The following is a 20663-nucleotide window of genomic DNA, read 5'->3' on the forward strand; positions in this document are numbered from 1 at the left end:
AATATAAATTTCCAAAGTACAGCTTATGGATTACAATGGCTTCCCCCCCCATAACTTCCCTCCCACCCGCAACCCTCCCCTTTCCCGCTCCCTCTCCCCTTACATTCACATCAAGATTCATTTTCAATTCTCTTTATATACAGAAGATCAGTTTAGCATACATTAAGTAAAGATTTCAACACTTTGAACTCACATAGAAACACAAAGTGAAAAATATTGTTTGAGTACTAGTTATAGCATTAAATCACAATGTACAGCACATTAAGGACAGAGATCCTACATGAGGAGTAAGTGCACAGTGACACCTGTTGATGACTTAACAAATTGACACTCTTGTTTATGGCATCAGTAATCAACCTAGGCTCTTGTCATGAGTTGCCAAGGCTATGGAAGCCTTTTGAGTTCACCGACTCTGATCATATTTAGACAAGTCGTATTCAGAGTGGAAGTTCTCTCCTCCCTTCAGAGAAAGGTACCTCCTTCTTTGATGGCCCCGTTCTTTCCACTGGGATCTCACTCGTGGAGAGCTTTCATTTAGTTTTTTTTTTTTTTCTTTTTTTTCCAGAGTGTCTTGGCTTTCCATGCCTGAAATACTCTCATGGGCTTTTCAGCCGGTTTTTTCCAGAGTGTCTTGGCTTTCCATGCCTGAAATACTCTCATGGGCTTTTCAGCCGGATCCGCATGCCTTAAGGGCTGATTCTGAGGCCAGAGTGCTATTTAGGACATCTGCTATTCTATGAGTCTGCTGTGTATCTTGCTTCCCATGATGGATCATTCTCTCCCTTTTTGATTCTGTCAGTATTTGCAGACACTATTCTTGTTTATGTGCTCCCTTTGGCTCTTAGTCCTATCATTATGATCAATTGTGAACTGAAATTGATCACCGGGACTAGTGAGATGGCATTGGTACATGCCACCTTGATGGGATTGAATTGGAATCCCCTGGTATGTTTCTAACTCTACCGTTTGGGGCAAGTCAGCTTGAGCATGTCCCAAATTGCACATCTCTTCCCTCTCTTACTCCCACTCTTATATTTAACAGTGATCACTTTTCAGTTAAGTTTCAACACTTAAGAATAACTGTGTATTGATTACAGTATTCAACCAAAAGTATTAAGTAGAACGAACAAAAAAAAACTACTAAAAGGGATAACGTATTAAGTTGTTCATCAACTTAATCAGCCCTTGCCCTTGACTTGATCAGCCCTTGCCCTGACTGTTGATGACTGTTGATGAAGTTCTACTTTAAAAAAAAAAAAATTGACAGACAGAGTTACAGTAAGAGGAGTGATAGAGGTAGAGAAAAAGGGTGAGGAGGGAGAGAGGGAGAGATCTTCCATCCACTGGTTCACTCCCCATGTGGCCTCAGTGACTGGGGCTGGGCCAGGCCAAAGCTAGGAGCCAGGAGCTTCATCCAGGTCTCCCACATGGGTGACAGGGCGCAAGCATTTGGACCATCTTTCATTGCTTTCCCAGGTGCATTAGCAGGGAGCAGAATTTTTCATTATCTATAGAAACATCATATGAGCAGATTCATTCAGTTGCTATTATTTGGCAATTTTGACTTTTGAAAGTGTGTTTTATATGATGAAACCTAATATAAAATGCACCCCCCCTTATTTTTAAAGAAATTAATTTATTTTTTGAAAGAGTTTACAGAGAGAGAGAGAGAGTGAGCTTCCATCTGCTGGTTCACTCCCCAAATGGCCAAAATGCCCGAGCTGGGCTCTCTGAAGCTAGTAGTCAGGAGCTTCCTCTGGATCACCCATGTGGATGGCAGGGGCACAAGGAGTTGGGCTGTTTGCTGCTGATTTCGCAGGCACATTAGCAGGGATCTGGATTGATAGTGGAGCAGTTGGGACTCAAACTGGCGGGCAGTGGCTTTACCTGCTATGTGACAATGCCAGCCCCAAAATTCACCCGCCTTTTTAAAATGGAAGCATAAACACATACTATTAAATAATTTTGATCCAAGGGCCGGCACTGTGGCGTAGTAGGCTAATGACTCCACCTGCAGCGTTGACATCCCATATGGGCACTGACTGTGGTCCTGGCTATTCCTCTTTCAATCCAGCTCTCTGCTATGGTCTGTGAAAGCAGTAGAAGATGGCCCAAGTACTTGGGCCCCTGCACCTGCATGAGAGACCCAGAAGAAGCTCCTGGCTCCTGGCTTTGAATCGGCTCACCTCCAGCTGTTGCTGTCATTTGGAGAGTGAACCAGCGGTTGGAAGACTTCTCTATCTGCCTTTCTCTGTAACTCTGCCTCAAAAAAATCAATAAACTCTTAAAAACAATTTTGATCCAGATCACTGGATACTTCATTTTTTCCCAAAACTGGCTAGTATGAATTTAATTAGTTTTTCTTGGTGTTTAGGTTTATAGTGCTTTTCTATTAGACACAATACTGTAACGAACAAGTGCTTACATATATCATTAAAACTATACTACCTAGACCAGCGCTATGGCGTATCAGGTAAAGCTGCTGCCTGCAGTGCCGGCATCTCTTATGGGTGTGGGTTCGAGTTCTGGCTGCTTCACTTCTGATCCAGCTCTCTGCTATGGCCTGAGAAAGCAGCAGAAGATGGCCTAAGTGCTTGGGCCCCTGCATCCACAGGAAGAAGCTCCTGGCTCCTAGCTCCGGATAAATCATCGCAGCCGTTTGGAGAGTGAACCACTGGATAGAAGACTTTCTCTCCTCTCTTCTGCCTCTGCCTCTCTGTAACTCTGCCTTTCAAATAAATAAATAACTCTTTCCAAAAAAAAAAAAAGCTGTACCACTGTGCCTTGAGGGTAAATTCCTGGGGGGTGAAAGTGCATGTTTATTTTAATTTCGAATAGATATTTAAATTATCAGAAATTTCACAATTTATACTTCTCTGAAAATATTTGTATGCCTATATTTTTATACTGTAATCAGTGTTTTGATGTTTTCCCCCCATTCTAATATGTGACAAGTGGGTTATCTGGTTATTTTTTTCACTTAAATATGAATGAATTGATGTATTCATCATATTTTAACAAGCCACTTTGTTTCACTTAGTAATATACATTTGTGTTTCCTCCATGTCTTTCCTGTCATGCAGTTCATTTCTCATTAGCACTGAATAATAATTTCTATCTGAATATCCCACAGTTTATTCATTCACTTACTGAAAGAAACATTGACTTCTTTCAAGTTTTCTCTTCTGTAGAGGACCAGTGTTTTTGTTTTGTTTTGTTTTGTTGTTTTTATCTTCATACTACTTGTTGAACTCTTACTTAGTGTAGGGTTAACTATACTATCATTAAATAAACTGAAAATAGATCTATGTAAAAGTTAAGAGTGGTAATGTGAGAGAGAGGAAGAGGAAGTGTTGGAGCGTGGGTGAGAGGGAGGGTAGAGAGGGAAGTGTCACTATGTTCCTAAATCTATATATATGAAATACATGAAACTTGTATAAATTAAATAAAATTTGAAAAATGAAAAAAGTTGATAATTACAAGTAGTGTTTATTACCATTAAGTATGATGTTAGCTGTAGGTTTTTTGTATTCCTTATCAAGTTGAGTTGAGGAAATTGTCTTCTATTTGTGCTTTACTGAGAGCATTTATTATTAATGGTTTTTGGAATGTGTCAAATGGTTTTTGTAAATCTGTTGATCGTATCATATGATTTTTCTTCTTAAGCCTGTTATGGTGGGTTACATTAATTGATTTTAAATTTTGTGCCAGCCTTGCATAGCTGTAATAAATCCTACTTGGCCAAAGTGTGTAATTCATTTTACAATGGTTGGTGTTGATTGGCTAGTCATTTGTTGAGAAATTTTTGCATCAGTGTTACAACAGATCCAAGTCTATAGTTTCTTCTGTATTATCTTTGCTAGTTTTATTATTAGAATGTTGCATGGCTTACAGAATGAGTTAGGAAGTATTCTCTCTACTTTTCTGAAAGAAATTGTAGTGATTTTATGTAATTTCTTTCTTACATCTTTGCTGGAATTCACAAGTAGACCCATCTGGGCCTAGTGCTTTCTGTTTTGGGAGGTTATTAATTATTGATTAATTTTCTTTAGTAGAGAGAGTTCTGTTCAGACTGCCTGTTTTTCATGTGTGAGCTTTGGCAGATTGTATATTTTGTGGAATTTATCCATTTATCTAGGTTATCAAACTTTATGAACATACTTGTAGAGTTGCATAGTTTTCCTTAATTATTTTTTGTTGTCCATGGGATCTGTGATGATGCCTGCTGTCTCATTTCTGATGATCAGTAATTTGTGTTCTTTCCTTTATTCTTAGTATAGCATGGCTAGAGGTTTATTGATTTTATTGATCTTTCCAAAGAACTAGCTTTTGATTTCATGATTTTGCTCTGTATTGATCTCCTGTATTATTTCATTGACTTCTACTCTTTTTTACTTTTTTTAACTTACTTTGGATTTAATTTGCTTTTCTGTGTGTCCTAAGGTAGAAGTTTATTGATTTTTAGGATCTCTTCTAACATAAGCATTAACTGACTTGACATATAAGTTGCTAAGTACTGCTTTTATTGTATCCAACACATTTTGATAAGTTATATTTTCATATAGTTCAGAATATTTAAATTTCTCCTAAGATTTCATTTCTGTTATTTAGAATGTATTGTTTACTTTCATGGTATTTAGATTTTTTTCTAACTATTCTTCTGTCACTGATTACTAGTTTCATTTCATGGTTGTCTGAGAGCAAACATTGCATGATTTCTGTACTTTTTAATTTAAGGTGTATTTTATGGCCCAGAATATGATTTATCTTGGTGAGAGTTCCCTAAAAGCTTGAGAAGGATGTGTATTCTTCCTGTTATTGTGTGAGGTTGTCTATAGATGTCTGTAACATGAGAATACCTAAAAATGTTTGTGAGATGATTATTAAAATATAACACATATTTTCCATTAACTTTTTGAAGCATCTCTCATATCATATGCCAGTTAATTAATGGGGTGGTTGAGTCCAACTATGGGCATATATTGTTCTGCCTATTGAATCTGTCCCGTTTCTGACTTCTCTTACAGTTGAAGTTTCCAGCCGTAATAGTGTCATCATCTGTTTCTCTTTGAATTTCTATCAATTTGTATCTCATGTATTTTGGTGAAAAGGATTAAGGATTATTAAGTCTTCTTCGGAGAATTAGCCGTTATGTCATTATGATATGCTTCTCTTTATCTTTTTTTTTTTTTATAAAAGAATTGTTTATTTATTTGAAAGGCAGAGTTACAGAGAGGCAGAGGAAGAGAGAGAGAGAGTTCATTCCCCTGATGGCCGCAGTGGCTGGAGCTGCATCAGTCTAAAGCCAGGAGCCAGGAGCCTCCTCCAGGTCTCCCACACAGGTGCATGGGCCCAAAGAGTTGGGCCATCTTCTACTGCTTTCCCAGGCCATAGCAGAGAGCTGGATGGGAAGTGGAGCAGCTGGGACATGAACCAGTGCCCATATGAGATGCCAGCACTGCAGCCCGAAACTTTACCCTTTATGCCACAGCTCCGGCCCCTCTCTCTCTTTCCTGATTTTCTGGAGTCTAGCCTCCGAAACCACTTTGTTTTTATTAGTTTAGCATAGTATATCTTTCTCCTCCCATTTACTTGAATCTCTAAAGGTCTTTATGTTAAAATTAGGTTTCCTGTACACAACATTTAGTTGACTTCCTTAATTATTTGGGGCACAAAGGCAAAAAGAAAGAGACAGAGAGCTCCCATATACTGTTTATTCCCCAGATGCCTGTATCAGGCTGGCCTAGGACCAAAGCCAAGGAGCCAGGGATGCAGTCCAGGTCTTCCACGTGGGTGGCAGGAGTCCATTCACTTGTGCCATCACTACTGCCTCCTAGGGTCTGCATTTGCAGGAAGCTGGCAGCTGGAGCTGAGAATTTAACTCAGGTACTCTGATGTGGGACCTGGGCATCTTAACTACCATCTTAACTGCTCAATGCCTGCCCCTAGTTGGCTCTTTTTGTGATCCACTCTGACAAGTCTTTGTCCTTTAATTGGTGCATTTAGATCATCACCTTGTTCCCTATGTTTTCTTCTAGGAGTTTTATGGATTCAGAGCTTAGATATGTTTTTATTTTGAGTTGACTTTTGTGTATAATGTAAGGTAAGGATTCAGTTTCAGCCTTTTGTACATGAATATCCAGTTTTCTCAACAAAATTTATGAAAGACATTATCCATTTTCCACTGGGTAATCATACACAGTTTACCATCTCCTCCACATACAATGTCTCCTATCATTCACATCTTTATTGCAATAACATTTGATGAACCAGTGGTGATATATTATTGTCAATAAAAGTTTATATTATGGTTTACTCCTTGTGTTATTCAGTTCTGTGTGTGTTGGCAAATGTGTGTTGACAAATTACTATTCAGAATATTTCACTGTCCTAAAATTCCCCTGTGCTTCACTTGTTATTTATCCCTCTGTCATGCAACCTTATATGATCACTTATTTAGTTCCAGGATTTTTTTTATTGATTTTTGGGGATTTTCTACATAATCATATTATCTATAGTTTTATTTCTTCCTTCTCAATTTACTTAACTCTTATTTTCTTTTCTTGTTCATTGCATTAACTAAGACTTCCAGTAAAATGTTGAATAGGAATAATGAGAGGGCATATACTTGGTTTACTTCTAATACTTATAGGTGGTATGTCATTTTTCACTAATAAGTATGATGGTATAGGTGTTTTTGAAGACACTATATAAAATAAATTTCCATTTATTTACTAGTATTCTGAGGGGTTTTGTTATGAATGGATATTGAATTTTATCAAATATTTTTCTTTCTTTATTGATATAATCACTTACTATTTCTTCTATTTATATGATAGATTGATAGATTACATTGATTTTAAATGTTGAACTGGTCTTGCATACCAGGGGTAAAAAGTTTACCATGAATAAAAATTCTTTTTTTTTTAGCAAGAAAATGTTGAAATATAATTCCTGCTAGACTATATAGTTTGACACAGTTCAGACACATCTCTATCACAGGAGGTCCATGTTCTCTAAATAGCTCACTGCTGTGTAAAGGGAACATGAGTTAATGTTGAAAAGCTATGAAAATCTCTTTTATAGAAAAGCAATTGATTAATGTTTGTACATGTCAAATGTGGCTCATTTATTCCAGTTTATTTTAGTGAATGATAGCACTCGGGAGAAACATTTAAAAATACCCAAGTGTTTTGGAGGATTGAGGAATTTGTTTTTGCTTAGTGCTGAGAAAAACAATTTTTATGTAAATGTTTTAAAAATACATAAAAATATAGTCATGAATTATTGCAATCATTATTTTGAAAGCATTCTATTCACTTTGTGAATATGGGCCAATTTATATTCTGTAGCTGTTTGAAAATAATATGTTAAAAGTGTTGGTGTTGTAGCACTGAGTTAAGCCACTGCCTGCAACTCCAACATTCTATATGCGTGCCAGTTCAAGTCCCAGCTATTCAGCTTCTGATCCAGTGCCCTGCTAATGTGCCTGGGCAAGCAGTGGGAGGTGGCCCGAGTACTTCAGTCCTTGCACTCAGGCAGGAGGGTGAGATGGAGTTCCAGGCTCCTGGTTTCATCATGGCCCAGCTCTGGCGGTTGCGGCCATATGGGATGTGAACCAGCAAGTAGAAGACCTCTCTGTCTCTCCTCCTCTCTCTGTAACTCTGCCTTTCAAATACATAAATAAATCTTTTTAAAAAAACTATAACGTGTTTATAAGTAACAGGTCATTATTGATTCTTTATCATTAGCATCTTTGATTTTACCATCTAAGATTTTTAACACTTTGAATAAATTTGTGAAAACCTTTTGAATTATTTCAGTAGAGCAATAACAGATTCTTTGAAAATAATTATTTTGCATTTTCTCTGGATTCATTTCTGAAGAGTTTAAAAGTAAGGTGAAAAAGCAGCTTGAATGTCAAACATAAATATTTGATTAGTGCTATCATAAATGAGGAATGAATGTTTTTTTTTCTTCTTTGCAGTCCCCAAAGCTCCAGAGATAGATCCAGTAGAGTGTATGGTGGCTGACAACTCTGTAACAGTAGCTTGGAGAATGCCGGAAGAAGATAATAAGATTGACCATTTTATATTGGAATATAGGAAAACTAATTTTGATGGGCTTCCACGTGTAAAGGATGAACGATGCTGGGAGCTAGTTGATCATATTAAGGGTACTGAATACACATTATCAGGTAAATTAACTGCATTTCAGGAATCTCCTTTTTAATAATGTAATTGTATAATACCTAAGAATAATTGTGTGTTAATTACAGAGTTCAACCAATAGAACTAGAACAAAAAGAAATACTAAAATGGAAAAAGTATTACATTGTACATCAACAGTCAGGACAAGAGCTGATCAAGTCACTGTTTCTCATAGTGTCCATTTCACTTCAACAGGTTTCCCCTTTGGTGCTCAGTTAGTTGTCGCCAATCAGGGAGGACATATATTTGTCCCTTTGGGACTGGCTTAATTCACTCAGCATGATGTTTTCCAGATTCCTCCATCTTGTTGCAAATGACCGGGTTTCATTGTTTTTGACTGCTGTATAGTATTCTATGGAGTACATGTCCCGTAATTTCTTTATCCAGTCTACTGTTGATGGGCATTTGGGTTGGTTCCAGGTCTTAGCTATTGTGAATTGAGCTGCAATAAACATTAAGGTGGAGACAGCTTTTTTGTTTGCCAATTTAATTTCCTTTGGGTAAATTCCAGGGAGTGGTATGGCTGGGTTGTATGGTGTTTAAAGTTTAACTGAAAAGTGATCCCTGTTAAATATAACAATGGGAATAAGAGAGGGAGGAGATGTACAATTTGGGACATGCTCAATCAGACTTGCCCCAAATGGTGGAGTTAGAAACGTGCCAGGGGATTCCAATAAAATCCCATCAAGATGGCATGTACCAATACCATCTCACTAGTCCAAGTGATCAATTTCAGTTCACAATTGATTACACTGATAGGTCTAAGAGTCAAAGGGATCACACAAACAAGACTAGTGTCTGTTAATACTAACTGATAGAATCAAAAAGGGAGAGAATGATCCATCATAGGAAGCAGGATACACAGTAGACTCATAGAATGGCAGATGTCCTAAACAGCACTCTGGCCTCAGAATCAGCCCTTAAGATCTGGCTGAAGAGCCCATGAGAGTATTTTAGGCATGGAAAGCAAAGACACTCTGGCAAAAAAAAAAAAAAAAAAAAAAAAAAAAAAAAAAAAAAAAAAAAAAAAAACTAAATGAAAGATCTCTGCTAGTGAGATCCCAGTTGAAAGAACGGGGCCATCAAAGAAGGAGGTACCTTTCTCTGAAGGGAGGAGAGAACTTCCACTTTGACTATGACCCTGTCTGAATAAGATCGAAGTCAGGAACTCAAAAGGCTTCCATAGCCTTGGCAACTCATGACTAGAGCCTAGGGAGATTACTGACGCCATAAACAAGAGTGTCAATTTGTTAAGTCAACAACAGGAGTCACTGTGTACTTACTTCTCATGTGGGATCTGTCCTTAATGTGTTATCCAATGTGAAGTAATGTTATAACTAGTACTAAAACAGTATTTTTCACTTTGTGTTTCTGTGTGGGTGCAAACTGATGAAATCTTTACTTAATATATACTAAATTGATCTTCTGTATATAAAGAGAATCGAAAATGAATCTTGATGTGAATGGAGTGGGAGAGGGAGTGGAAGATGGGAGGGGTACGAGTGGAAGGGAAATTATGGGGGGGGAGCCATTGTAATCCATAAACTGTACTTTGGAAATTTATATTTACTAAATAAAAAAAAAAGGAAAAGAAAAAAAAAAGAAAGCTGAACAGCATTGGTAATTTAGAAAAAAAAAATGTAATTGTTAGTAAGTTTGTTTAACTAGCTGACTTTGAAAATACTCATTGTGGAAGTCAGTTTTTCTTAAAATACCAAAGAAAAATCTTTGTTTTAATTAATTCTGGACATTTATACCCTAGTAAAACAGGGTATGTAAAACAAATCTGAAGAGAGTCTAGAAACAGTATTTCAAAGTGGCATTTGATTTTTGCCTTGGTTTCTGATTGAATAAAAATGCTGTCAATTTTTTAGATGTACTTAAAGCCCACCTTTTACTTACACTGTAAATACCGTTGTTTTTACTATTTTAAGATTATGTTAGTACTTAAAATAGATCTTTGAGTTGTTATTAGAAATTTGTGTGTTGGCATTTTAAAAACCTTTAAAAAGACAACTCAGTACATAGAAGGTTTGGATACTTGAGATGGCCAAATATTGCCAGAGTTGTTCAATACCTGTTTTACATGATTGGTAACATTAGGAGCTACTATTGTACGCTTAATATTTTTCAGGAGGTGGACTCAAATGTATTAATGTATAAGACATCTCATTTAATCTCTACAGCATTTGTGAAATTGGTTTTATTGTTTCTGTTTTAGGTAGAAAACTAAGACACAGTCTATTGACTGTTCATAGCTAGTAATTTTTTAACTGAGTTTTAAATGAGACTTAATTTCAAAGTTTTTATTAATCTCTATGTTTTACTTCCTTTTAAACTATTTTCACATGAAAGGACAGTATTTCATAAATACATTCTTTAAGGTGTCTGCTTTCTAAAAATGAATTGTTATTATAAATCTTGCCTCTCTATTTGACTGAAATACTTTTAGTGAAGTCTGAAAGGATACATTTTTTTTAAACTTTTATTTAATGAATATAAATTTCCAAAGTACGACTTATGGATTACAATGGCTTCCCCCCCATACCGTCCTTCCCACCCACAACCCTCCCCTTTCCCACTCCCTCTCCCCTTCCATTCACATCAAGATTCATTTTCGATTATCTTAATATACAGAAGATCAGCTTAGTATACATCAAGTATGTATTTCAACAGTTTGCTCCCACACAGAAACATAAAGTGAAAATAATAGATGATTTTTTTTTAAATGATGATGAAATCAGATCAGACCTATTGTCATGTTTAATCCCAGTGAGAGTCAAGTTAGGAATTGATAATTTCTTTTTTTTTTTTTTTTACAGAGGATCAGTTTAGTATGCATTAAGTAAGGATTTCAACAGTTTGCACCCCCATAGAAACACAAAGTGAAATATACTGTTTGAGTACTCGTTATAGCATTAAATCTCAATGTACAGCACATTAAGGATAGAGATCCTACATGAGGAGTAAGTGCACAGTGACTCCTGTTGTTGACTTTACCAATTGACACTCCTGTCTATGGCATCAGTAATCTCCCTATGCTCCAGTCATGAGTTTCCAAGGCTATGGAAGCCCTCTGAGTTCTCCGACTCTTATCTTGTTTAGACAAGGTCATAGTCAAAGTGGAGGTTCTCTCCTCCCTTCAGAGAAAGGTACCTCCTTCTTTGATGACCTGTTCTTTCCACTGGGATCTCACTCGCAGAGATCTTTTGCCAGAGTGTCTTGGCTTTCCATGCCTGAAATACTCTCATGAGCTCTGAAAGGATACATTTTAAAAAGTTTCCAAAAGTTGATAAACTATATAATTTGTTTCTTTTGAAGCAAATAGTAGATAAATCATGATTCCTTTTATTTCATGCATTGTTGCCATTTTAATATGAATTCCAACTCTTCTTGAATAATTACTTCCAAGGAGGAAAAAGTATGTATTTGAAGGTTCATACTTAGAATTTTACTCTTCACGTCTGAAAATTGTTTTCACTTTTTCAGGCTTAAAATTTGATTCTAAGTATATGAATTTCAGAGTGCGAGCTTGTAACAAGGCTGTGGCTGGAGAGTTTTCTGATCCCGTGACTCTGGAAACCAAAGGTAAGATCAGCAGCTATTTACACAGCACAAAACACAACTGAACATCTGAAGCTATTCAGAAGTGACAGGAAGCATTTCATATATGGTTGAATTCTTTGCCCACCTCTAGCTTTTGCAATAGAAGTAGTTATAAGGCTAGGAAAATAGGACTAGAATAATGATTTTTAATTGAGTTTTTCTTTGTGATTATATCCATATGATAAACTAGATGCAGATGATAGTATTATATTCTCTGGTAGCTGCTTAGTTTATAAATTTTATTCTAGTATAAAAACATAAACATTGAGGTTTATTTAGAATTTTTCCAGAGAATGGATTATGAATCATGAGAAAGGTACCTGTTCAATTTAGTGTTGGTCCCTTCTGTTTTCCTCTTATTGTAATTAAGACTTATATTGCATGTTAATGATAAAATTCTTTTTGTCTTTAAAATCATCTTGAGAAATAAATAGACTATTTAACTGATACTCATATTGCAAATGAGTAAAGTGATATTCATATGTGTTAAATGACTTGTTTATGGTCACTACATGCAGCTTGGAAAGATGTGAATAAGAATCTGTTTCTAAGTTCTGTTCCAGCCCTTATTGTAGGCCTGGAAACTAAGTTGTTCTAGTCTCTGAGAGCAATTTGCATTTAGTTAAAATGTCCTAGAATAATTTATTTGAATACAGAAATAATTAAAAGAGATTTTGTAGCTGTTTACCAGTGTGAAGTCTGTATTGTTAGAAATCTTCCTATTGTGAGCTGATACTGGCTGAATTTATTTCTTCAGTCAGATGTTACACATTGTTACAGGTACTTGGAATTCAGGGTATTGTACTGACCCCTAGTTCATATAATATTTGAATTGGTTTTCTTGCCAGAAAATTGTTGTGATTTGGAGGATGGTATAAAAGTAACATATTAGAATAAAATAAAATGTGATGTCCATAAGTTACAGAAGAGACAAATTCAGGAGTATGTTTGCATCACAAAGTCTAAAGAAAAGTCTTAACTTTAAGCAATTTATTTATATTAGCAAATGTTTTTTGAGAACTATAGATAATAACCAAGACATGTAATTACTTTGAATTACTTATCTTTTTTTTTTTTTTTTTTTTTTTTGACAGGCAGAGTGGACAGTGAGAGAGAGAGACAGACAGAGAAAGGTCTTCCTTTGCCGTTGGTTTACCCTCCAATGGCTGCCGCGGGACTAGAACCCGGTGTGCTGGCACCGCTAGGCAGAGGATTAGCCTAGTGAGCCGCGGCGCCGGCCCTTGAATTACTTATTATCAGACTTACATGTTACTGTAGTTTTAGAGGTTTTCAAAATATAGTCATAATTAGAGGCAGATAATCTTTTCTATATAACTTGAACTGTTTTTTGGCCCATATATTCAAATAAATTTCATTGCTATTATTATTCAGACATCATTTTCTTTTTTGTTTTGTTTGTTCTATTTCATTCACCTTTTATATTTAATGGCCAAACCTAGACCTAAATGGTATAAACTGATGTGTCTGTGCAAATTCTATTTGTTTAAGAAAATGAACAACTGGCTGTCATTTCCTTGGAGTTGGACTGCAGTTCATATTATCAAGATCTAAATCTTGGGCCGGCACCGTGGCTCAATAGGCTAATCCTCTGCCTTGCGGCGCCGGCACACTGGGTTCTAGTCCCGGTCGGGGCACCGGATTCTGTCCCGGTTGCCCCTCTTCCAGTCCAGCTCTCTGCTGTGGCCAGGGAGTGCAGTGGAGGATGGCCCAAGTCCTTGGGCCCTGCACCCCATGGGAGACCAGGAGAAGCACCTGGCTCCTGCCTTCAGATCAGCGCGGTGCGCCGGCCGCAGCGGCCATTGGAGAGTGAACCAACAGCAAAGGAAGACCTTTTCTCTCTGTCTTTCTCTCTCTCACTGTCCACTCTGCCTGTCAAAAAAAAAAAAAAATCTAAATCTTACCAAACTCATGGCTTTGGGACTTGCAGTATGACTACATAGATTCTAGTCCTTTTAAGCTTATTAACTAAATGCTGTGTGTTGGGACTCATATACTGGTTTCACTTCATTTGGATAAATTCCCAGGAGGCAAATGGTGGTCATATAGTAGATCTAATTTCAGCTTTCTGAGGAATCTCTATACTGTTTTCCATAATGGCTATACTAGTTTACATTCTCATCAACAGTGGATTAGGGTACCTTTCCCCCCACATCCTTGCCAGCATTTATTGTTTTTTGATTTTTTAGGTGATATTCTGACTGGGATGAGATAAAAACTCTTTTTGGTTTTTATTTGCATTTCCCTGATGGCTAGTGACCCTGAGCATTTTCTTATGTGTCTGTTGGCCATTTGAATTTCCTCTTTTGAAAAATGCCTGTTCAGGTCGGTCCTTTGCCCATTTCTTAACTGGGTTGTTTGTTTTGTTGTTGTCACATTTCTTGAGCTCCTTATATATCCTGGGTATTAATCCCTTATCAGTCACATAGTTTACAGATATTTTCTCCCATTCTGTTAGTTGCTTCTTTACTTTGTTGAATGTTTCCTTTGCAGAATGTTCTTAGCTTGATGTAATCCCAGTTGTCTATTTTTGCTTGGAGTTCCTGTGTTTCTGGGGGCTTTTGCAAGAAATCTTTGCCTGTGCCAGTGTCTTGCAGAGTTTTCCCTATGTTCTTCTGTAGTAATTTGATGGTATCACAATATAGATTTAGATCCTTGATTCATTTTGAGTTGGTTTTTATGTAAGGCATAAAGTAGGAAAATGGAGATCCACTTTTCTCAGCACAATTTGTTGAAAAGTCTACGCTTTCTCCAGGGATTATTTTAGCTCCTTTGTCAAAGGTTAGTTGGTTGTAGACACATTAATTGATTCCTGAAGTTTATTCTGTTCCATTGGTCTACATGTTGATTTTTGTGCCTGTGCCAGGGAGTTTTGGTTATAACTGCCCTCTACTATGTCTTGAAATCTGGGATCACATTGGAATCTGGAAGTTGATTTCAGTAGTATGGACATTTTGTTGATATTAATTCTTTCAGACCACAAACATGGAAGATTTTTTCCATGTTTTTTTTTTTGTTTCTTTTACTATTTCTTTCCTAATATTTTATAAATTTTGTAGATATCTTTTACCTCCTTGGTTACACTTATTCCAAGGTATTTAAATTTTTTGTGGCTATAGTGAATAGGACTGATCTTATTTTAATAAATCTTTTTTTTACTTTTATTTATTTATTTGAGAAGGTAGAGTTACAGACAGAGAGAAAGGTCTTTCATCCACTGGTTTACTCCCTAAATGGCCGCAATGGCTGGAGCAGGGCCCATCCGAAGCCAGAAGCCAGGAGCTTCTTCTGGGTTTCCCACCAGGCACAAGGGCCCAAACACTTGGGCCGTCTTCCACTGCTTTCCCAGAACATAGCAGAGAACTGGATCAGAAGAGGAGCAGCTGGGGCTCCAACTGGTGCCCGTATAGGAAGCTGGTGCTGAGGTGGTGGCTTAGCCTAGTATGTCACAGTGCCAGCCAAGTGGGGCTGATCTTACAAGTTCTTTCTTGGCCATTGCATTTGTCTATGTATATAAAGGCTATTGATTTTTTATATTAATTTTATATCCTACCACTTTACTGAATTCTCTTAGGAGTTCCAGTCGGCTTTTAGTGGAGTCTTCTGATTCCCCTTTGTATAGAATCACATCATCTGGCCGGCACCGCCGTGGCTCAACAGGCTAATCCTCCCCCTTGCGGCGCCAGCACACCAGGTTCTAGTCCCGGTCGGGGCGCCGGATTCTGTCCCGGTTGCCCCTCTTCCAGGCCAGCTCTCTGCTGTGGCCAGGGAGTGCAGTGGAGGATGGCCCAAGTGCTTGGGCCCTGCACCCCATGGGAGACCAGGAGAAGCACCTGGCTCCTGCCATCGGATCAGCGCAGCGCGCTGGCTGCGCCGGCCATTGGAGGGTGAACCAATGGCAAAGGAAGACCTTTCTCTCTGTCTCTCTCTCTCTCTCTCTCTCTCTCACTGTCCACTCTGTCAAAAAACAAAAACAAAAAAAAGAATCACATCATCTGCATACCAGGATAATTTGACTTCTTCCTTTCCAATTCGTATCGCTTTAGTTTCTTTTTCTTGCCTAATGTCTCTGACAGACAGATATATATATATATATCTATCTCTGTTAACATGGAGCTCTCTAGCAGGGAAGGGAAGAAGAAAAAGGCCAGCAGGGCGGGCAGCAAGGGGCTCGGTCAGTCTCTTCCAGCCACAACGCCAGCAGCTGTCACTCATTCATGGCCGTGCTTTTCCTTCCCACACAGCCGCCCAACCGGGAAGGGAGCCCTGCTCAGAGGCAGCCACTGGGGAAAAGAAGAGATTAGTAATGCCCATTTTCTCTCATGATTTTCCCCAAATTCTAAAACAGACGTGACTTTGAAGACCAGCGACTTCAGTTAGCTAGGCCTTCTCTTCACCCAGCTTAGAAGGAAACTTGTGATTTCCATGGCTCTACTCCCAGCCTCACCCTGATGTCTACATTAATAGTGGCCAGCATACTCTGGTTTGCATTATAAAAAAAAGATAAATTCATTTTTTGTTTCCCCCTTGGTTCCTCCCTCCCTCCCGTCAAATCTTCACCCCTGCTCTGTTGCACACATGTACATACATACATACATGAACATACACGCACACTCAGAAACACACATACCTGGTCTGCTTCCTTCCCACCCCCTAAATGACCCCATGTCCCATGGGATCTCAGTCTGCTCCCCTTGCCCACCCTCCTTCTCTCTCTCACTCAGCCTCCTCCCCTCCCCTCCTCTTCCTAGGCCAAGCTAAGTTACCCAGTAAGAGCTTTTTGGGAGAGATGCCTGTGGTGCTGGCATCCCATATGGGCACCAGGTTCTAGGCCCCGGTGCTCCTTTTCTAATCCAGCTCTCTGCTGTGGCCCGGGAGGGCAGTGGAGGATGGCCCAAGTCCTTGGGCCCTGCACCCGCATGGGAGACCGGGAGGAAGCACCTGGCTCCTGGCTTCGGATTGGCGCAGCGCGCCAGCCATGGAAGCCATTTGGGTAGTGAACCAACGAAGGGAAGAACTTTCTCTCTGTCTTTCTATCTGTCTATAACTCTGTCAAAAAAAAAAAAAAAAAAAAAAAACTTCCAGACCTATATTGAATAGCAGTGGTGAAAGTGTGAAAGTGAGCATCCTTGGGGCTGGCACTATAGCACAGTGGGTTAAGCCTTCTTTTTTTTTTTTTTAATTTTTATTTTTTGACAGGCAGAGTGGACAGTGAGAGAGAGAGAGAGAAAGGTCTTCCTTTGCCGTTGGTTCACCCTCCAATGGCCGCCGCGGCAGAAGCCAGAAGGCAGAAGCCAGGTGCTTCTGGTCTCCCATGGGGTGCAGGGCCCAAGCACCTGGGCCATCCTCCACTGCATTCCCTGGCCACAGCAGAGAGCTGACCTGGAAGAGGGGCAACCGGGACAGAATCCGGCGCCCCGACCGGGACTCGAACCCGGTGTGCTGGCGCCGCTAGGCGGAGGATTAGCCTGTTGAGCTGCGGCGCCAGCCGTTAAGCCTTCTTAAGCTCTTTCAACTGATAGTCTAACTTGAGTTAGTGTGTACTGATGGAGATTCTAGTAGAAGAAATAACATAAATACCAGTGGCTATGCAAGTACATTATATTTACTTGGAGTATAAGACATATAGAGAATAAAAATGGAGAAAATAGTAGGAATTGTAAGTTATGGGCTAATCATTGAGAGTTTTAAACACTGACATGGGGAATTTAAGCTTTATTCTCTTTATACAGTGTTGAATCTATTAAATAGGAGAATAATGTGATGATCGTTGGGAGATATGCTACATTTTTTAAATGGAAATATTTTATTGGACAGCACTTAACTTCAATTTGGATGGCTCTTCATCCCATTTGAACTTGAAAGTTGAAGATACCTGTGTAGAGTGGGATCCTACTGGAGGAAAAGGTCAAGACAGTAAAATTAAAGGAAAAGAGAATAAGGGCAGGTAAGCTAGTTCATTGAATCTGTTACGTGAACAAATGCTTATACTTTGTTTCTATTTGACAGTGACTTATACTGAAATTCTTATTCTGTATACCAGTATATTTGTAATATCAAAGTGAAGAATATAATGCCATGTGTCATTAGTTGAATTTATCTGTAAATGTCTTGCTTGTTGTTTAGTTTCTTCCTAATCCCTTTATACATTTTAATTTCTGTATTCCATCTCTTTAAAGTTTTATCAACTTGAACTCCTTAGATAGGAGTTCCTAGTATAATTTCTGAATTTTAGACTTACAGATCACATGTCTTACCTGAAGGTCTGCACTAAATGACAATTATTAGCATGTACATCTCCCTTACTATCATCCTCCTGAACCCAAGAGGTGGGCTCAAGGACCTTTTGTTATTTTCATAACTCATTTAGGTAATGTCAAAGTGTGGGAGCCTCTGTCTTTTGCTCAAACTGAAGGTAAATGCCACTGTTGAGTTACAACAATGAGTCAGAAAAAATTCCTCATCAGGCTTTTGATCTTATTATATGGTGTTAAATCACACTCTCATAACAGTTGCCTATTTTTATCTGACAGTGTCCATGTTACTTCACTGAAGAAGCATACAAGGTGATGATCTATGTCTGCCTAGTTCTAGGATTTAGTATATCTAGCTTGGCTGAGTAACTTTAATTTTTTTCTTTTAACCAGCAAGCAGAAACCATTGCAGCAGCCTTCATAAGCTAAAATACTGCTCTGTGTAGACTGTCTGTTTTGGTAGCTTATGTTTTGAATTTACAGCATTATCGTGTGTTGCATAGTCTTTGAATTGTGTTGTAAATGATAACAAAACAATAAGCTCTGCTTTAAAATCTTTCTTGAATTATTTTCCCCCCATCTGATCTTTTTTCTGCTTTTACTTATACTTGGCATCTTTCTTGTTTATGTATTCAGTATATCTAACATTATAGCTTTGCTTTTATTTGTATTTGACATGAGGCAGGTTTGAAGCATTCTGTAATTTATAGTATTATGTAGTTCCAAGAAATGAAGGATAAAAAATAGAGATCATCACTCAGATTTTTAAGACAATGCCAGAAAGATGGATCATTTCTAATTGCATGAATAATAATGTGCTTATTTGAAGATAGCATACACCCTTACGAGAAACCATAATCTTTTCAGATTATTTTCCTCTCTTCTTTTTAGTTTATTTGTTCATTATTGTTAAAAAGTGATTTTTTTTAGTGTATTATAAATTATAAAATGCTCCTGAATTTAATATAGTCTGTGAAGTTTGATTTGGTTACCTGGAAATTTTTAGAATGCTGTATTTAGCATTTGAGTTATATTGTTTTTTTCCTCCCTTCCTTTTAAGGATGCTTTATGTGTTGTAGGCCACTCTGGGAATGTTATATACATTTATTTATTCTTTCTATAAATATTTGTTCACTGTGAAATATCTATTGGATGTTATGGGGCGTATAAGTATAAACAGTGACCCTGCCTTCAAGAAATTTGCCCTCTCTCATGTAGATGAGATACACACATAAGTAACAGTAATGCAAGGTAGACATTATGTGTAATGGTAAGTATGAATAAAGCTGAAAAGAAAGAAAGATGTTCAGAGTTGTATTTGTTGAGGTGGTCAGTTAACAACAGTTAGCCATAATGAAAATAATAATCAACTTTTTATTGATTGATTGTGGTAGTGCAAGCAAGAGGCTGTAAAGGAAAAGGGTATCATTCCATCAGGGTTCCATATTCCCTGAAAGAACAGCACTGGGTAGAAGTCAAGTGAGTCAGATCACTCTAGAGATTCTTCTCACTGCCAGCAAACCCCAAACAGGCCTTGCCTATTTATGGATCTGAGGACCAAGAAGGTGGGAAAGAGGGAGGGTTAAGAGTATAAAAGTACTAAAAGAAAGGTGTCTTCAGAGGCCCTTCCCATCTTCTTTAAAGGAGGTATTGGGGGGGACCCTTAAAAAGTATCTCAGCCTAGAGCTTTCCTCCCATAAGGGTGCCTCTGAATAGAGGTGCCTCGGCTGGGAATATACATACACATATGAACCTCATGTCCTGAGGGTTGGAATTGTAGCTCCCTCTAGAAAGGACTAAGACTAGTGTAAAGAGCCCATCCCAACCTATGCCCCATCCACCTACTGCAGGCTTTTGTAAGTGCCAGTGGTTGGGCCTGAAAGACAACACAAGACAGTTTTGGGCCAGAACTTGACTCCTCAAATGAGTTATTTAGCCTGGTAGATCTGGGAGACTTTTATTAAGGGAATGGTTTTTAGGGTAGATCCTGAGGAAGTACAAGAATGTCTGCATTTGGACTTGCTCTGAGAGAGTGAACAAGAGGCATTGAAAAGATTGTGCAGATTTACAGAATACCTTGACTGCTATGTTTAGCTGTATAACGTGCTCTAGGGGTTGAGAAGCTAGAAAGGCAGACAGGGAACAAACCATGAACCTGAAATGCCAAGCTAAGTCATTTGTAATAAAGTACTTGAAGATTTTAAGGTGCATAGATCAGAGTTAGATCTGTCTTCTAATAGTGAACAAGATGAAATGGGTGGGGTGGCAAAGAGGTCATTTGGAAAGCTTTTAAAACTGTTGAGACTGGAGGTAGAAAAGAGCCCTTGATTCAGGTGGTTAAGTGACTCCGGTGCTTAGAGAGAAGTGGGATGAGGAATGAATGGAAGGAGACCATGTTTGACTGAAAGCAGTAATAGCCGTTGTACTACTTGCAAACATGTACTTGGAAGGCTGGAATGCTGGAATGCTGCCATGGGAGAGTTCTCCTTACTTAACTTCTTCTGAAACTAACCTGCCATTCTCAATAGTTTTCTTTTCTTTTCTTCATGCTTTCCTTTTTCTTTATTACTGGTAA

General features: G+C 38.2%; 1 protein-coding gene across 13 annotated transcripts in view; it reads left to right on the plus strand.

Moving 5' to 3' along the window:
* FSD1L (fibronectin type III and SPRY domain containing 1 like) overlaps nt 1-20663 on the plus strand; it is a 96676-nt gene that overhangs the window by 56602 nt on the left and 19411 nt on the right. For 8 of the 13 annotated variants that reach the window (XM_008257054.4, XM_008257148.4, XM_070055094.1 and 5 more), the window contains 4 exons: nt 7988-8197; nt 11700-11798; nt 17652-17781; nt 18368-18400. In XM_008257054.4, coding sequence (XP_008255276.1) covers nt 7988-8197; nt 11700-11798; nt 17652-17781; nt 18368-18400 — 472 coding nt within the window. The remainder of the gene's footprint in view (nt 1-7987; nt 8198-11699; nt 11799-17651; nt 17782-18367; nt 18401-20663) is intronic. The other 5 variants (XM_002708137.5, XM_051855998.2, XM_070055118.1 and 2 more) reach the window with 1 other exon arrangement.

This window comes from Oryctolagus cuniculus, chromosome 1 (assembly GCF_964237555.1).
Source record: "Oryctolagus cuniculus chromosome 1, mOryCun1.1, whole genome shotgun sequence".
NCBI lineage: Eukaryota > Metazoa > Chordata > Mammalia > Lagomorpha > Leporidae > Oryctolagus > Oryctolagus cuniculus.